This window comes from Rhinoderma darwinii, chromosome 9 (genome assembly GCF_050947455.1).
Source record: "Rhinoderma darwinii isolate aRhiDar2 chromosome 9, aRhiDar2.hap1, whole genome shotgun sequence".
Classification (NCBI taxonomy): domain Eukaryota; kingdom Metazoa; phylum Chordata; class Amphibia; order Anura; family Rhinodermatidae; genus Rhinoderma; species Rhinoderma darwinii.
The window spans coordinates 58587551-58601205 of NC_134695.1; the positions used below are offsets into that span (position 1 = coordinate 58587551).

At 41.9% G+C, this 13655-nt stretch overlaps 1 protein-coding gene across 5 annotated transcripts in view; it reads left to right on the forward strand.

The window, feature by feature from the left end:
• KIAA1549L (KIAA1549 like) overlaps positions 1 to 12834 on the forward strand; it is a 125879-nt gene extending 113045 nt beyond the window's left edge. For 4 of the 5 annotated variants that reach the window (XM_075837777.1, XM_075837780.1, XM_075837778.1 and 1 more), the window contains 2 exons: positions 6781 to 6929; positions 8676 to 12834. In XM_075837777.1, the coding sequence (XP_075693892.1) occupies positions 6781 to 6929; positions 8676 to 8957 (431 nt within the window). In that variant the 3' untranslated portion in view covers positions 8958 to 12834. The remainder of the gene's footprint in view (positions 1 to 6780; positions 6930 to 8675) is intronic. The other variant, XM_075837779.1, reaches the window with a different exon arrangement.
• The last annotated feature ends 821 nt before the right edge of the window (positions 12835 to 13655 follow it).

The following is a 13655-nucleotide window of genomic DNA, read 5'->3' on the forward strand; positions in this document are numbered from 1 at the left end:
AGGAAATGTTTTCAGACCGTTATTTGTGGTCCGAGTAGGAGTTTAGGAGGGGGCATAACGGCAATTAACTTTTGACAACAGCGGCCAGTGAGGGGTGAGTACAGTTCAATAGGTAAAATGCTGGTGACAGGTTACCTTTAAGGATGAGCAGAATGGGGTAAAATGAATGATTGCAATATGTCTTCGATCATTTCTACTTTAGGCGGTCAAAAGCCGGAAAATATTTATCTGCTTAATTTTTAGTATATCTTAGACTTACAAAGTGTAACTCAGGATAAAGTTTTTTGGGTGTGGAAAAAACACAATTTCTTTGCGCAAAAACCTTGCGACTTTTCTATTTTTACATCAGCTTATTAAAAAAGTGGGCATGACTTAGCGGGATGAACGGGGCCACCGTGGCTTGAGAAAACTGGCATAAATTATAGCGCAACTCATAGCTTGAGTAGGTTTGATTTTCCGGTGCACAGACATGCGCCTAATTTATTAAGAGGCGTGTGTGAAATTAGACTCATCTTACCGTAATTTTGTTTTGATTAAGACTGGGTGTGCAACGACAGTCTTAATACATTACCCCATTAGGTTTCTGTCTGAACATCCCACTGAAAGTAGCAAATCTAATGTCTATTGGTAGTTCTTATGGACAGAACGAAAAGAGGGACGACCATGTTGGATGTAGGGATGCACGATGCATCGAAACTTCGATACTGTTTCGATACTGTGCATCCCCAAACGGTTCGATACCGCTATTTCCTGTATTTCGATACTTAGCTGCGCAGCCGCACAGCTAAGTATAGTAACACATGAATGTATGAGAGCGGGGCTGCGGCTGTGTAATACAAGTGCGCGCTGTCAGGATGATGCGATGCAGCCAGCGCTGCACTAATGAGTGGCGGCACTGAAGACAGAACATGGCGGGCGCACTGCAAAACACCCCCCTGTGCTGTCTTCAGTGCCTGAACTGCCGCTCATTAGTGCAGCGCTGGCCGCATCACCTCATGCTGACCGCGCGCGCACTTCCTGTCAGGAGCGGGGCAATGACTGTATTACACATCCGCAGCCCCACTCTGTAACGGCGGAGATCAGAGAAACCTCTCATCTCCGCCGCTATTCTCCTGAATGCTGCGATCAAAGCTGACTGCATCATTCAGGGGAAAATGAGAAGGGGGGATGCCCATGGATCGCGTCACAGGGAATTCCTGTGACGCGATCGAGGGACATACCATATATGGCCAGACAGCCTAGGGTCTATTGACGGACCCCAGGGCTGTCCTAACAACTGCCTGTGTACTATCAGTATATAGGTATATGGCAGTACATTAAAGTTTAAAAATAAACTGAAAACAAAGTAATGTTAAATTAAAAAATACACATAGACCTTTTTTACAATAAACATTAAAATAAGTCTCAATACATAAAATATTCAGTATTTGCGTGGCTGTAATAACCTGCACAACAATTTTTTTGCATCATTTATGATGTGTGCGCTGTAAAAAAATAAAATAAAAACTGCTTTCTATCACTTATTGTGGGGCACGAGGTGTGATGAATTTAACCTCCATGTGCCTCACATTAATAGTAATTAACCCCATCATGTACCTCGCACATTAACCCATTATGACTGAGAAACATGATGGGATTAATTACTATTAATGTGAGGCACATTCAAAATTCATCACACGTCGCGCCTCACATCAGAAAACGAAAGAACTTTTTTTTTTATTACTGTTGGCAAAGTATCGAATTGGTATCGAAATCGCAATACTACACGAAGTATCGGTATCGAAGTCCAAATTCTGGTATCGTGACATCCCTAGTTGGATGTTTTTATAGTTGATCCTCTATTGTTTTCCCTCAAGAATGTTCAATGCCAAACGTGTCTGGCAGCAGTTCACTCCTCCTATCAGGGGATTTTGGGCCGACAGAACTGACAGCTGGGTGATGGTTTGACCAAGATTTATGATATGGTCAGTACCATGGCCGGAGCGTGACACCGGGAAAAATACAGGAAGAAATTATATGGTCATTACTATCATCTCTATTCTGCTCCTTATTGATATCCCAAATATTGTTCTTATTTGACATAAACATTTTTGACTAGGAATAGATCACATGTCCAAGATGTTAACCATCCAAACCTTGGGTTTGGATTTGATGAGGTAGGGTTGGGTGGTAAACAACCACTGCTATAGTCAGATGTGGTTGTTAGCTAACGTCATGTACCAGCCTTGGGTTGTAATTTGATGGGATACTGTTGGTTGGTGAACAACTACTGCTATGGTCAGATGTGGTTGTTAGCTAATGTCACGTACCAGCCTTGGGTTGGCATTTGATAGGATACTGTTGGGGGGTGAACAACTACTGCTATGGTCAGATGTGGTTATTAGCTAATGTCACGTACCAGCCTTGGGTTGGCATTTGATAGGATACTGCTGGATGGTGAACAACGACTGTTATGGTCAGTTGTGGTTATTAGCTAAAGTGATGTACCAGCCTTGGGTTGGGATATGATGAGATATGGTTGGGTGCTGAACAAAGACTGCTATGGTCAGATGTGGTTATTAGTTAATGTCATGTACCAGCCTTACCGAGATTATGTTTGGTAGACTTTTTAGCCCTAAAGTAAAAAAAATGTCATTGTATGAAGCCTCAATGGTCATCAATATTGGGAAGGATATGAGGATCTTCCATGAGTTCACATAAGTTGAAGGTCACCTCCTTAAGTTCTTTACCTGTTGGTAATGTCTATGGCATTTAAATACATATATCCTGTGTCAGGCAGATACTTGTACTATGCAAGGCCCCTAAGGCATGCGTGTTATTTTAATTTCATGTTTGTACCATTCCCAAGTTCCCCCCAAGAGATATATACACAGTCTGCTGTATTACTCTCTCCACAAGAGACAACTGCTCATTAGCCGTGTTACCATTTGTAGCAGATGATAATAGTAACCTACATGACACAATTACAGCATGACCCATATGCCACATAGCAGTGTTTATCTATAAACAAAGCCACAATGAACCGTGAGTAACAAAAACTACAGAAAGTATCCGGCACACTGGAATACTATATTTTATACAGTATATACAGTGGAGGAAATAAGTATTTGATCCCTTGCTGATTTTGTAAGTTTGCCCACTGTCAAAGTCATGAACAGTCTCGAATTTTTAGGCTAGGTTAATTTTACCAGTGAGAGATAGATTATATATATATAAAAAAATAAAAAAAAATCACATTGTCAAAATTATATATATTTATTTGCATTGTGCACAGAGAAATAAGTATTTGATCCCCTACCAACCATTAAGAGTTCAGCCTCCTCCAGACCAGTTACACGCTCCAAATCAACTTGGTGCCTGCATTAAAGACAGCTGTCTTACATGGTCACCTGTATAAAAGACTCCGGTCCACAGACTCAATTCATCAGTCTGACTCTAACCTCTACAACATGGGCAAGACCAAAGAGCTTTCTAAGGATGTCAGGGACAAGATCATAGACCTGCACAAGGCTGGAATGGGCTACAAAACCATAAGTAAGACGCTGGGTGAGGAGGAGACAACTGTTGGTGCAATAGTAAGAAAATGGAAGACATACAAAATGATTGTCAATCGATATCGATCTGGGGCTCCATGCAAAATCTCACCTCGTGGGGTATCCTTGATCCTGAGGAAGGTGAGAGCTCAGCCGAAAACTACACGGGAGAACTTGTTAATGATCTCAAGGCAGCTGGGACCACAGTCACCAAGAAAACCATTGGTAACACATTACGCCGTAATGGATTCAAATCCTGCAGTGCCCGCAAGGTCCCCCTGCTCAAGAAGGCACATGTACAGGCCCGTCTGAAGTTTGCAAATGAACATCTGGATGATTCTGAGAGTGATTGGGAGAAGGTGCTGTGGTCAGATGAGACTAAAATTGAGCTCTTTGGAATTAACTCAACTCGCCGTTTTTGGAGGAAGAGAAATGCTGCCTATGACCCAAAGAACACTGTCCCCACTGTCAAGCATGGAGGTGGAAACATTATGTTTTGGGGGTGTTTCTCTGCTAAGGGCACAGGACTACTTCACCGCATCAATGGGAGAATGGATGGAGCCATGTACCGTCAAATCCTGAGTGACAACCTCCTTCCCTCCACCAGGACATTAAAAATGGCTCGTGGCTGGGTCTTCCAGCACGACAATTACCCAAAACATACAGCCAAGGCAACAAAGGAGTGGCTCAAAAAGAAGCACATTAAGGTCATGGAGTGGCCTAGCCAGTCTCCACACCTTAATCCCATCGAAAACTTATGGAGGGAGCTGAAGATCCGAGTTGCCAAGTGACAGCCTTGAAATCTTAATGATTTACAGATGATCTGCAAAGAGGAGTGGGTCAAAATTCCATCTAACATGTGTGCAAACCTCATCATCAACTACTAAAAATGTCTGACTGCTGTGCTTGCCAACAAGGGTTTTGCCACCAAGTATTAAGTCTTTTTTTGCCAAAGGGATCAAATACTTATTTCTCTGTGCACAATGCAAATAAATATATATAATTTTGACAATGTGATTATTTTTTTTTTTTCTTAATATAATCTATCTCTCACTGGTAAAATTAACCTAGCCTAAAAATTCTAGACTGTTCATGACTTTGACAGTGGGCAAACTTACAAAATCAGCAAGGGATCAAATACTTATTTCCTTCACTGTATACCAGAAAATGAAGTTTACATGGCGGCAATCATGACCAGACTTGGTTTCATATTCGAAACCTTTTTGGATTTTTTGATGGTTCAGAAATAATAATTTGTGTCATTTCCATAATAACTGATAGAAGCAGTGATGTTCGTGGGGTATAAAGCCGGCTGCAGGTAGAAGATATCGCTTACAGCTTTGAATGAAAATGGCTGGGTCCCGTTGTGATTGGATCTTTTTGCCTCCTAAATGCATATATTCTACCTACCTAAAACTATTCATAACATTTGTTGTGTTCCTCTGCATTCTTATGTAATTAAAGGGGATCCAGAGGTTTTTAGAGGTTTTCTGGCTAAATTTATTTTTAGAAAAATCTGATTAATAATGCAGACTAAAATTTAGACAAGTGTGGGCAACATCGGACGTGAAAAACGGCAGTTTTTCACGTCCGAGTTGCACCCATGCGGGTCACGTTATCACGGATCCCCCATAGAATAGAGTCTATGGAGGGATGCGTGAAATGCAAAAAAATAGGACATGTCCTATTTTTTCACATACACTTCACACGCTCCATTGAAACAACGGTCATGTGAACAGCCCCATTGAAATACATGAGTCCGTAATCTACGGTCGTGTGCTTAGGTCCTTAGGGCTCATTCAGACGAGCGTATAAGTCATCCATGTGACGGCCATTAAAACAACGGCCTTCACATGGACGACTTATATGCTCCTCTGAATAAGCCCTAAGGGGCTACACACACGACCGTAGATTTCATCCGTACTTATGGACCGTAATTATGGACACATTTATTTCTATGGCCGACGGACACCTTCCCGTATATTTACGGGAAGGCGTCCGTGACGTAGAAAGCCTCCACAGAAGATAGGACATGTCCAATTTTTTTATTTTTACGGACCGTGTTCTCATACTTTATATGGGATCATAGCGCGCAAATGTGGGTGGCTGTCCGTGGCAGTCAGCCGGTCATGCCGGTAATCACGGACTGTGATTACAGGCACGGTTGTGTGTATGGGGCCTAAGATGGGAAATGACCGACTGTAAATTGCTGCTAAAAATGTTTCCCTTCTCTGCTTTGAGCTCAGTGCTAACTCTATTTTGAGTTGTAGAGCGCCATAATTCAGCACACATAGCAGTCTATGTGGCCATTCTGTTCCTCCGTAGGCTTTCATTTGGAGGTATACAGAGGTTTTTTTCTGTCATATTCATTTGTGGCATAATTTATCTGATGCTGTATAACTGAGTTATTCTTCTAGGGGACTCCATTTGTTGTACACCCTTGGGGAAACCTGGTAATTCCATGATATGATACACTAAGGCTTAGTTCACATGTGCGTTGGAGGCTCTGTTAGGGGCCTCCATCACAGATTTGGCCAAAAATACTGGAAAAAATAACTCAGCATGCTGCGCTATTGTCTCTGGTGAAACGACAAACACCATGACGGAAACCCAACGGAACCCATTAAAGTCAATGGGTTGCGTGGAGCGCCGATGGTGTCCGTCATACAACGGAACCGGTGCCTTCAGTATTTTAGTTGTTCTGCTCCTCTGACAGAGCAGAGCAACGGAAACACAGACGTAGATGTGAACGAGGCCTGAGGCCTCCAGGATGTTGCTTAGTGGGGTCCCCCCACTGGGGAGATGCTTTAGTTGTACTAGTGTCTCCCTGTGACATATGGGGGACAAGGTGGTCACTTGTGGATTTACAAAATAGGAGTCAAACAAAGTATTTTATAACTCAAGGGACGAGTATTACTGGTTACCACTTTGTTCCCTGTAGATGATGTACAAGTTGGTACTGGGACATTTAAATCAGCCCTACGATGTGGGTACACCCCCACCAACCAAGTTCCCAGATCTCAGGAAGTTAATGCTAAGACGTATTTGGTGATAAATAGGCCTCTTTCCCTGGTTCAAGAACCACAACTCACTCTTCTCATTGTTATTCCATGACGGTTTTAGGTCATATTCTGTTGCTTAGTAGAAAATGAGATATCGACTAACACAATATCAGATGTTAAATCTTCAATGTCTTGTTAGTTATACTGTCTTACAGCATTCTTCAATCAATGCATTGCTTTGTCAGGTAACTCAATGCCTGCTGTATTCGCCATACCAGGGAACCGAGCTGGATACTCCGGCTATTACATTCCGCAACCCCCGGCTTCATACCGGAACCAGGCCTGGATGTCGTACTCAGGAGAGAATGATTTACCGGGACAGTGGGCAGACTCGGTAAGACTTTTGTTATCACTTTTTGGGCTACAAAGACTTTAGGTGGGTCATAATACTGTGCAGCGTAGCCCATTCATTCAGACTGTAATCTGTTGACCCTCACTTTTGTATGGGGAAAAATCAGATTTTGATGTTTTGTACACATGACAGAAATATGTTCTATGAAAACTGGACAAATGTACCGCTCCATATTAGACTATTACCGCAAGAGCATGCTTAAATATCGTTCCCCTAGTGTAGTCGGAACCTGGATGGTTTCTTGAAGATGGTGAAGCAGAGTATCAAAGCGTAGGAGAATTGACGCAGCCAGAAAATAATGAATGACTGGGACCGTTATTGAGTTGGCACAGGCTAACCTGGGGTGTCCACAAAATTTCCCGTTCTTCACCCTCAATCCCCCGCAAGGAGATATAGACTTTGCTGGTAAGAGTCCCAGGTCGCGGTCACCAGGATAGGGCTGCAGATGGCGGGTATGAGATGTGTTTAGGTCAATAGTTCCAGGTTGGTAACATGGGCAGCGTCAGGTTCAGAAATTGGTATGAGAAAAGAAGGCCAGGGAAAGGCCAGAGGTTAGTACACGGATAAATCAGATCAAGCAGGTCAAAACGAAATATAGTAAAATCACTTGGAACTACAGGAAACTCACCACCAGGGCTGATAACTAAGTGCACTGGGGGATTGGAGTAATTGCCTTGTTTAAAGGGGCTGGGATAGGGACATCCCACCTCACACCGGCTGGAGTCGTGCATTGCTAGCAGATAAGGGCCTTGGCATTTTGCCGTCTAAGTCTTCGCATACTGATCTCTTGCATATCCCACAGCTGATCCACTATCCGAAAAAAAGGTACAAGTGACGGCCCAAGAAATGGATATTTACCTCTTTCTTTAAGAGGGGAATTTAGGCAGACATAACAAAATAAATCCCTATAGAGTGCTGCTTTGTCCTGTCCTGTCCAGACAGCAGAGGTCCAGGCAACAAAAGGGTATTTGGACTCCTTGTACCCCAACTGCTAATTTGTCAAGAGAGAGTTTCAAGTCATTGGAATAATTGACATAGTCCCTTTCATGCCGTCTAGAAGAAAGTAGGAAGCACTGTTATTTTAAGGTGGTTGCGGACCCCCTTTCCATAGGAGCCCTGTGCAGCTGCAAAGCTTGTGTATGTACATCCCCGATGTATATTACACCAAAAACAAAGTTTAAGATTTTGGGTGGATCTTGCCTTAAAAAGCAAACCTATGCTCCTCTCTGCACTATGCTGCCCATACAAATTCCCCAAGGACTACATTTCGTGGTGCACAGGAAAAGGAATACATAGTTACTCATCCAAAGTAACACAGTGCTGGCATTAAATTATATCCAATAATTCCAGGGCCATTGTTTCAGGTAAGAAAGATATTTAATCTCCCAAATATAAGGACTACACATTCCCAAAGAATAGTCCTCAACCTAAGGTGACTGCCATGTGCAGGCTGTAGGGGGGCACAAGGAGTCCATGTGGCTCCGTAGTAATATGGCATGTAGTGGAGCATGCCACAATATGGAACCCCACAGAGAAAACCTCGGTATGTCTTCGTATGATATCAGAGATATATGGAGGTATAGTATGACCCCATACATAGTCTTTGGTGCCCTATTATGGCTCAATACAACTTGGAGGTCGTACAGAGCCATAATACGCTCATGTGCATAAGACCATAATGTAACTTTGTCATAAAAATACTGAACATATTTATATTTTCTACTATAGGTTCCACTCCCAGGATACATTGAGGCGTATCCCAGGTCAAGATACCCACAGAACTCTCCTTCCCGACTTCCCAGGCAGTTTGGCCAGCCGGGTAATTTACATTCGAGCCTAGACCATGCTACTGGACCATCTATTGGAGCTTCTCAACAAAGTCTAGCAGACACTGACACTCCAGACGCCTCCATCACAAATCTATCTACAGCCGCACTGGTTAAAGCCATAAGAGAAGAAGTTGCTAAACTCGCAAAGAAACAGACAGACATGTTTGAGTTCCAGGTCTGAGGACGCCATGGAATTATCTCATGTGCTCCAATGCACCAAATGCTTTGTTGTTGAGTTATAGTAACAGTGCCTAAATAAATAAGAACTTACACGGGATTTTATGATATTTTTATTCAAACGGATGAAGACGAATGACGATCTGTTACTAATACTTTGATTTTTATTTATGAATATAAATTATTAAATCATTTTTATATTGACCTCAATTCCAAAGTGATCAACTTTTTTTGTTATATCGGGAAACAGTATAAAACAGTATTATTTATAGTCAATGAATCTAACCTTCAACCATGTATAATTTAGTGTGGATTATTCAAGATATTTAAAGGCTTTCTTTGGGACTTCAACAGATGCGAAAAATACCATAAAGCATGAGAGGGGCAACCGTGTTGCTGACTATGACTCTATTGCTCCCATTGTTTACACTTCTGAGCAACTCATTGTGGGCGGGACAACACAGCAGAACAAGATACACACAGCAACATCAACAGCAATGAATATAGTATAGTATAAAGCAATTATAAAGTATTCTCAAGCCTAATCTTTCTGGCCAGGGATGTTTTAGACATCCATGGACATCTCTCTTAATTACCGGGCAACAATTAGATTACATTTCCTGAAGAAACAATGCATATCTGGATAACAGTGTACATTATAAAAAAAACAAAAACAATATTTCTATGTTTGTTATTTATTGAACTTTATTGATTGGACCACTTTTAATACAAGTGCCATCATTTTTATTAATACCACATGCAGAGCCTACGGTTCTTTTATGCCTTTCATGGGCAATATAGCAAGTTAAAGGGATTTATCTTAAGTAAACCCCTTTAAAAAAGAGGCCAGTCCAGCGATCAGCACATTGCCATCTAGATTTAGAAAGCCACGTTTGGCCCATTGAGTCAAATCAGTGGCTGACCGTATAATAAATGGATGGGCTGTGTCTTTGTGAGCAACTCCCCACTTTGGCTCATAGAGTGGGGTTACGAGCGGGGGGACCCCCTTCAATGACCCAAATATAGGAAGGGGCTGTTTTTGTGAGACAACCGGTTTAAAGTGGGTCTTCATTTCTGGCCGATATGCATATCATGCTAGTAGTTTGGTACCCGGTGGAAGGTCTCAGGATATTTAAGGATGTTGTAAGCAAACAAAAAGCAATTCAACCCCCTTCCTCCAAATATAAAATATATAATTTGCAATGCACTCCTCGCTTGAGGTCCACTTGGTGAAAAGTTTCATTGAGTAAGAACCCATTCCTTTCGACATTGAAAAGTTTCTCAGACTGGCGCTCGGCCGAAGCAGGTAAACTGAGAACGTTGAGTAAATTTGGCTTAGAACCCGATCTCTAGCCAGCCGTACAAACAAGCCTCTGTCTGCCTGAGATTTCTATTATTTAGCCAGAAATAATGCTAAGCCATGAAACAGAGAGCTAAAGAGCCGCTAAAACTAATGAAGGTCTACTTTCCAGCCTAGGAATGCGGGAGATAGAACACTATTATGTATAAAGCTTTGTGTCTTAATTTAAGATGTAAATACATTAAGGACTTTTTAAAGAACCCATTTGGTCTTGCAAACCAACTATTATTTAATTTGGATACATTATGTGCACTGTAATGGGATATTGTGGTTTGTATACATGACAATTTCAATGTTTAGCCTCCTGCCATTCCCAATGAAGATGTGCCACATGTATAGAATAATAACTTGTGAAACTGCATAAAGGGGAGCGGGCCCCATAGCAAAGATTAAAAAGGGGTGCCCATCTAGTACTGGTAGAGAGCACCACACCCCTAACCACCTTGGACAGTAGGAATTGGTGCTTGTTTGCCCCTTGGGCTGTTTCCCCACGATTGTTTTTTGATTCAAATAAGGGATGAGGCCTACTAGGGCAGCTGTATGTGCCATCTCTAGCGTACGTACATCCTAGCCCCTTTTATCATGTTATATGACTAGCATCGGTCTCCTCACATGTGGCAGAGGGACCTTTGGTCCCCCTCATGCTCCCGGCTGGGTGCCACTACAACTTCTGCACCCCCTATAGTTATGCCCCCTGTGGACTGACTCCAAACCTAATTTTTAGTAATTGTCTTTTATTTTCAGCAAGCAGATAGATGCTAAAGTGTAAGCTTCTTACCAACATTATGTGTCACTTATATATTTGGCACAGAAATATCAAGCAATGACAGTGATATAGCAGAGTTACTTTTGTGATGGCACCGTTTCTTGTGTGCCCATGATAATACCAGGGGCAGAAGCTAAGTTATCAGGCAGACTTCAACTCTTTGATAGATCTTATTAAATGGGTTTTCCAATCTTGGACATTTATGGCATATCCACACCTATCTCTTGAATGGGTACCCCTGACCCCCTGTTGTACCTTGTCTGGCTCCCACTGCTCTCCGGCCACTGTCTGACGAGGTGGTCGGGAGTTCTGGAAACAGTCAAGCTCGCTGAGCTAAGCTGTTTCCGTAAATCCCATAGAGGTGAATGGGAGTTATGGAATCAGCGTAGCTTGGCTGCTTCCGTAACTCCCGACCACCTCGTCAGACAGTGGTCGGGGAGCAACGAGAGCCGGACAAGGTAGATCGGGGTGAGGAGGCCACATTCTAGAGAGAGGTGCTGGTCCCAAATTTGGGACTCGCATCTATCTGCCATTTATGTCATATCCTGTGAATATACAATACATTTTCAAGGTAGGGAAAGCCTTTTAAATATGTTTGAGAATTTTTGGGAAGTGCTGAAGATAATACTGTTGTCTGCCTATGAGATCCACACATCCATCATACAGGCTAGACTTCAGATCTACATAAGACCACATATGTTGAACGCGGAATAAGCCATAAATACAGTTTATAATCGGAGCTACTTGTTTTGAAATTTTGGGGGATTTAGTTGCTTTTTTTAAATCCTCAAAAATCGTACAATCCGTCGTGTGCACTAAGCTTGTCCACTGACAGATGGAGTCTATAAGTCCATAGTACAGATCTGTAGGAGGCGAAATGATTCTAGAGGAAAATACCTTTGTAATATGGGGCATGATGGAGCATGCTGCAATTTTTTTCAGAGAAAAGATCGGAGAAAACCTTTTGTGTGCCCCCATGTAATATCGGAGGCACACGGAGGTATAGTATTGGCTCATAGCGGGCTATGGGTGCCGTATTACAAAGCCGTTCCACATGGGACCATATCACGGCCATGTGCATGAGTCCTTAGACCTCCCCCTCCATGGCATGATTGCAAATCCACTACCCAATCAGCTGTATTAAATACTTTATATCTGTTGGATATTATAGCATCTTTTTTTCTACCTGCTATACTACAGTTTATAAAGGGACATTTTTATACATGACCCCAATATTTTACCGTCTTTGTTTTACAAAAATACACTTTCCACTTCATTTTCATTTTTCTGCATGCAACACTGCCAATTTTAGTCTGACAGATAATATTACCGAATGACAGCAAACAGAATTTTCAGTGCCGATGAAGTTAAATTTGTCTAATATGTTTAGTACGAGTTTTCTTTACTTTTTGCTTTTTTATTTTAAGACATATTTTGACATGTAAACAAGTCTTATATATGTACATACCTGAAATGTATTTTTGTAATCTTTGTAAATATCTATATATATATTGTACATATGTTACAGATATATGCAAACTGTCAAGCTGCAATGGATTGATCCAATGATTAACTTAAATAGAGAACCATTCAGGGCAAAGTTTATGAAAAGCTACAAGGACGAGAACCCCAAAAAGATACAGACTGTTGTCTACCCTGGATATGAGGATGCTTTTTGTATTAGCTGCTTTGCAACATTAGTAATTATGTGTTTTTTTTTCCTGTCATGCTACTTTTGCCGAGTTGCTTGTGATAATGATCTTATTAATCTATATATTAAAATCAATGATTGTATACAGATTTTTCAAACCCATTTACTTTTTTTTTTTAATGTAACGATCATGATCAGGATCATACATTGGGGCCGATGTGGGACCAACGCAGAATCAGAACAAGTCGAATCACCATACTATCTCAAGACAGGAACAAAAATTTTTCTCCCACATAATTGTAAGGTAAGGGGCAGCATGTCCCTTGGGCTGGGTTCATCTCCCTTTTTTGGTGAAAGTCTGGTGCCCATGGAATGGGAGAGCCGTCCACAGGTTTAAGCCATCTATAGGAAGGGAGATGTGTCTAACTGAACAGCTTATCATTTTTAGGCCCAAGATTCAGAGATAATTAATTTTATAATTTATTATTATGTGGGTCAAAGCTTAATTGTTCTGGTCCAAAGTACAAATACAGTTAAATGATAAAATTCTGACTATCTGCAGCCACCACTAGGGGGGAATTTAGGAGCTTAAAGGGAACCTGTCAGCCGTTTTGGGGTATCAAAACTGCTGATAGGGCAATATAGGGGAGAAGGAGGGCATTTTAAATATACCTATTTTCTCAGTCATGCAAGTTGCAATGATGTTTAATTCCCCCATAGCGCCACTCGTACGTGACACTGAGGCGGTCTTGATGTGCAAGCCCCACCCCTCTGCTCTGAGTGACAGCTCTAGCAGTCTCCTGATTGGTCTCTAGAGCCGTCACTCAGAGTAGAGAGTTGCCCCTACAACCACAGCGCTGGGGAAATCAAACGTCGGTTTCTGAGTCATGCAAGATGCATGACCGAAAAAAATGTAGGCTTAAAA